The sequence below is a fragment of the Aotus nancymaae genome, unplaced genomic scaffold (genome assembly GCF_030222135.1).
Source record: "Aotus nancymaae isolate 86718 unplaced genomic scaffold, 86718_ANA_hifiasm-v0.15.2.pri h1tg000263l, whole genome shotgun sequence".
Classification (NCBI taxonomy): Eukaryota; Metazoa; Chordata; class Mammalia; order Primates; family Aotidae; genus Aotus; species Aotus nancymaae.
Genome location: NW_026988678.1, coordinates 797,501 through 802,500, shown reverse-complemented (window position 1 = coordinate 802,500; position 5,000 = coordinate 797,501). Strand labels below are relative to the sequence as shown.

Below are 5,000 nucleotides of genomic sequence, written 5' to 3'. Positions count from 1 at the left end.
CAGAAAACACAAACACACAAGCACACAAAAGGACGCATTAAGCGAGGACCTCCGGGAAGTGCGGGGGCCCCCACTCGGCCCCACCCTTGGAGAGAGGCGTGGAAAGGTGGGAAGGGCGGCCGGGCTGGGCCCTCCGCAAATTAAAAAAGATGGACCCGAAAGCTTGCGTTTGACCAGCTTTATTTATCAAAAATGGTACATATATAAATATTCTTAGACATTTTTGCATTTTACAAGGCTGAGGATTCTTGTTGTGGGTTTTTTTTGGGGGGGGCAGGGGTTCTTTTTGCTCCCTCGGGAGGAGGTCTCACCGCCCAGTCCTGTGGTTGCTGCCTGGGTCCGAATTGATACAGCGCTTTTGTTTACTCTTTAAAAAAATAATAAAAGGAAGAAAACAAAAGAAAAGAGGGAAAAGCAATGTTTCTAGAGCCGATCACCTGATTTGTTGCGTGAGTCGGAGCCTGAGCGAGCAGCCGTGGGCCGGCTACGCGCCTCTCCCGGGCGCCGCGGCCTCAGTCCAGGTCCACCTCCTCGCCCTCCGGCGGGCTGGGTCCGGCCGCCGAGCCAGGCTCGGCGCCCCCGCAGTTGGCCGGCTCCCCGGGGGGGCTGGGAGCCCGTGGGCCGGGCCCGGGAGACGGCGAGGGCGGCGAGGGCGGCGGGGCCGCGGGGCCGGTCGTCCCCGCGTCCGCGCAGTCCCCGCCGCCGCCCTCCGTCGCCGCAGCCGAGGCGAGGTCCCGGAAAGGCGCCGGGGCGGGGGCCCCTGGGGAGGCCACGGCATCGGGGCTGCGGCGCGCGAAGGCCGAGTCCGGGGCGCCGCCGGGCACCGAGAAGGCCCCGAAGCTGGCCTGGGCGGGCGGCGCTGGCGGCGCGGCAGGCGCGGGCGGCGCGTCCTTGGGCGCCGGCTCGGGGCCAGCGCCGCCCTTGAGCGCGGCCTGTGGCACCAGGAAGCCGAGCGGCTGCGTGATGGGGTAGAGGAGGAAGTGGCCCTTGCCGATCAGGGTCCGCGGCGCGCACGGCAGCCCAGGCGCGAAGTCCAGACCCGCGGCGGCGGCCGCGGCGGCGTTGGAGGCCGCTTTCCGGCGCGGCGGCGAGTCGGACAGGAGGCTCTCCACGCTGAACGGGCTGGCCTTGGGCAGCCCCGCCGCGCCGCGCTCCGCCGCCGCCACACCGGGCCCGCACGAGGCTGCGTCCTTGTCTGCAGGGCGGCCTGGGCGCGGCTGCGGGCCGGCGCCGCTTCTTTGGCTCGGGTAGAAGGCGGGGTCGCAGGTGCCGGGCGCAGGCGGCTCTCCGGGTGGGGCGGGCGCGGTTCCCGCGGCGCCCGAGGCGTGCGCTCCGGGGCCCTTGGCGGCGGGCGGCGGCGGTTCGGGCGGCTCCGGAGAGAGACCGCCGCCGCCGCTGTCGCTGTCGGAGCTGGGCGCGCTGTGCAGGGACAGGCCGCCGGGCGAGTGCAGGTGGCGGCCCTGGCTCTTCAGCAGCTTCTTCTCGTGCTTGCGCTTCTTCTTCTCCATCTTCTCCAGCTCCTTGCGCGCTATCTCCTCCGGGTCCATGGGCTCGCCGCTGCACGTGGTCGGGTGCGAGTTGTGCGCGGGCCGCCCTGGACCCTTCTTCGTGTTCTCCTTCTTTCTCCACTTGGCCCGGCGGTTTTGGAACCAGACCTAGAGCAGCCGGATAGGGGAAAGGAAGCCACAATCAGGCGGCGGGCTGGCCGCCGGGGCCGAGGACCTCCCCGCTCCCCTCAAGACTGGCCTTCACAATCTCCGCTCGGCCGGGGTCAGGAGTCAGGCCGCGCGGCTGGGCCGGCCCTGAGCTGGGCTTTGCCACTGGAGCTGCAGGTTCCAGCGAGCGCCTTTTCCACCCTGAAGGCGCGTAGATGGGGCCTACCGGCCAGCTTCCCGATCTGGCTTCTCACCTCAGGGACCTGGGAGCCGCCCCTTCCTTGGAGGGCCGGTCTGGCCCCGGACGGAGGGCGTCGGGTTCCTGGTCCGGAGGCAGAGAGCAAGGCCCCTCCTCGCCCTTCCTGGCCGCTCGCGTTCTAAGCAGCCCGCCCGGCCTGGCGCTGACCATCCTGCCGTTGGACCGCTGGGCCACAGCCGCCCTCCACACCTGTCTTCGGCCCCCTGGAGACTGTGTCAAAGCCCAGATTTTGGGGGGCGGTTCCCTTGAAGGGAAATCTGGGTGCTTCTTCGTCCAGAAGGGCCTGGGGAGCCGTACTTGGGTGGGTTTCTGCAGCCCCTCTCCCAGAACACGTTTAACACAGCCTTCTTTCCGCAAGCCCCGGGCCAGGGCACCAACGGAGCCTTCCCAAACCAGTCGTGCTTGGCCTGGGCCACCGGGCAAGGCAGGTGGGGAGGCAAGAGGCGACCACCAGGCCTGGAGGAGAGGCTGGGCCCATCCCATCTCTTCCACCCTCTCTGCAGTCCTTGTCCTGCGGAGCCACACAGGACAGCAGCTCTAGAGCCTCACTCAACCGCCAACCACCACACAGAGTCAAAGCCGGCTGATCCTCGCGGAACCTCGGGCAGTCCTGCCCTCCCCAAGAGAGAGGGTTCATACCAATTCTTTATCGCGGCCATATACTCGCACAATAGCAGGCCCAGCCTGGTCGCAGGGAGCCTTGTCCGTGGGGAGATCTCAAGGATTAAGCGAGATCCTCAAGGCTGTAACCCCCTTTTTCTTCTTTAAACTTTTTTTTTTTTTTGGTACGAATTCTGGACGGCCTTGCCAGTAAGAATTAGTCATTATCGTATTAGGGAGACGTGAAGGGGTCTTGACTTCATTTAAGACACTTACAACAAATTGGATAAAAGGATTTCCAAGCAGAAGAGGTCACCAGGGAAGGTCCAAGCACAGGACAAACACACCTTTTTAGACAAAGCTATTGGTGATAAACAGGCATTTTGCCAGCGTCTGCCTCAACGCCTAGCACCCACAGCCACACACCGCACCCCAGACCTGGACCCCCACACCGCAGCCACCCCCAAAAAAGAGGATTTCTGTGCTCCAGGAAAACGTCTAATTATGCACAAATCATCTTGGAATTTTTAGTTCACCAAGCTCACACCGTATTTTTTAAAAGAATACCACCAGCCATCTCTAAATGATAGCAAATTTTAGGGGGAAATGGTCATAAGAAAAAGATGAGACCAGGGGTATTAAAAATTCAGACACCTTTTTTCACCCACTTTCTCAATGTGTTAACTGTTTAAGCTTCCTCCTCCCTTTCCTCAGCTGCCCCCCTTCTGCAAAGCGATGAATAAATACATGTTTCCAGCTGAATATTTTGCAGGCGCAAGGTAAACAGACTCCTTCGCTCCGGGCTGGGCGAGAGAGCCTCACGCGGGAGGTGGAGGCCGGCGCAGGGTGGGGGTCCCCCTTCCCTCTCTCCTCCAGGTCGGAGCCTAGCTGGTCCCTCCTCGCCCCTGCCGGGAGACCTCGCTTGGCCCGGCCGCCACCAACCCACCACGCGGCTTCCCGGTTCGGACGCAGTCGCCGTCCTGGCGACTTGGGTGATGCCGCCGGCCCTTTACAAGCCACCTAGGCTTTTGTTGGGGGGGAGTTACCCACCCCACTCTCCGTGAGGGCCCGAACCTGAGAACCCCCAACCCTCCACTCTTCCCCAGCAGGCGAGCGCAAAGCGGGGCCCTCGGCCAGTGGGGATCTCGCCACCTGGAACAAAGGCGTCCCAGCGCGCCCCGAGCCCGGGGTCCGGATGGCGGATCCGGGAGCGACGCCGGGTCTTTACCTGAACTCGGGACTCGACCAGGTCTAGGCGCAGCGCCAGCGCCTCGCGCATGAACACGTCGGGATAGTGGCTCTCGTTGAACGCCTTCTCCAGCTCCTCCAGCTGCCAGCCTGTGAAGTTGGTGCGGGTGCGCCGCCGCTTGCAGCCCGGGCTCTCCTTGTCCGGGTCCCCCGAGTCTGCGGGCACGCACAGGACACCGCGCGGCTCAGCCACCGGCCCAGGCCCGACCCCCACCCCTCCCGCGACCCGCTGGCCGCTCGGGTCCGGGGGACGCGGAGACCAGGGGCTGCCTTGGGGCCGGCTCGCCTTCGCCAGCCGTGGGCCCCCCAGCGCCCCGGCCGGACGAGAGCCCCTGCCCCCAGCCGCCCTCCTCCCCACCTTCCTCCCCGCCGCCCGCCGCGCCCACCTGACAGCTTGAAGGGCTGGCTGTCCCCGCCGACCCCGCAGGCGGCCGGCAGCAGCGGCGTGGGGTTGACCACCGAGGCGGCGGCGGCGCACGAGCCGCCGAGCAAGCCGTCGATGGAGAAGGGCACCGAGGCGGCAGCGGCGGCCGACTGCAGCTGGTGGCCGGCCAGCTCGTACACGTGGTGGTGGCCCAGCGGGTAGGGGAAGCCCACCACGCCACCCAGCGAGCCCCCGAACTGGGCATGCGGGTGCTCCAGGAGGCGGCCGTCCATCATCTCGCGCGGGGGGCCGGCGGGGCCGGCGGCGGGGCGCGGGGGCGCGGGCCGGGGCCGGGGCGGGCCAGCGGCGGGAGGCGCGGGCGGCGGCGGCGGCGGCGGCGGCGGAGACAGGGACCCGGAGCCCCACACATGCTTCGCCCGCACTCCGGCGCTTTACTTATCAACATCAAGCTCCCGATAATTAGCCGCGGCCCGGGGAATTTGGGACCAATAAGAAGCGCTAATCGACTCTGACGTCAGAGGCGTGCTGGGTGCAGGGAAACGTTTTCCATATCGATTGCTAATTATACCTGACATGCACCTCAATAAACAGTATCAGGAACTGTCACAACAAGACGGGCTGGGGGGGCAGCGGGAGGGACAGAGGGAGGGAGGGACCGCCCAGGGCCGGGCGGCAGCGGGCTGAAGCCTGGGCCTGGGGCAGGGGCCCCCGGCGAACCCCCTACTTCACTCGGGGCCGGCCCGAAGCCCGCGCCTCCCCCCCCACGCCGCCTCCTCCCCGCCCCTCCGCAAATCACTAATAGATTTCCCTTTAAAACATTCAGCGCCGTGTTGTGGGGATTTTTCACCAGAAA

General features: G+C 65.9%; 1 protein-coding gene across 1 annotated transcript; it reads right to left on the bottom strand.

The window, feature by feature from the left end:
- Positions 1 to 163: 163 nt before the first annotated feature.
- UNCX (UNC homeobox) lies at positions 164 to 4,580 on the bottom strand. The gene is made up of 3 exons (XM_064372029.1): positions 4,149 to 4,580; positions 3,743 to 3,918; positions 164 to 1,655 (listed from the first exon to the last, which is right to left on the bottom strand). Exons 1-3 carry the CDS (start codon positions 4,420 to 4,422, stop codon positions 513 to 515), a joined length of 1,593 nt encoding a protein of 530 aa, XP_064228099.1. The 5' UTR covers positions 4,423 to 4,580; the 3' UTR covers positions 164 to 512.
- Between the last annotated feature and the right edge of the window lie 420 nt (positions 4,581 to 5,000).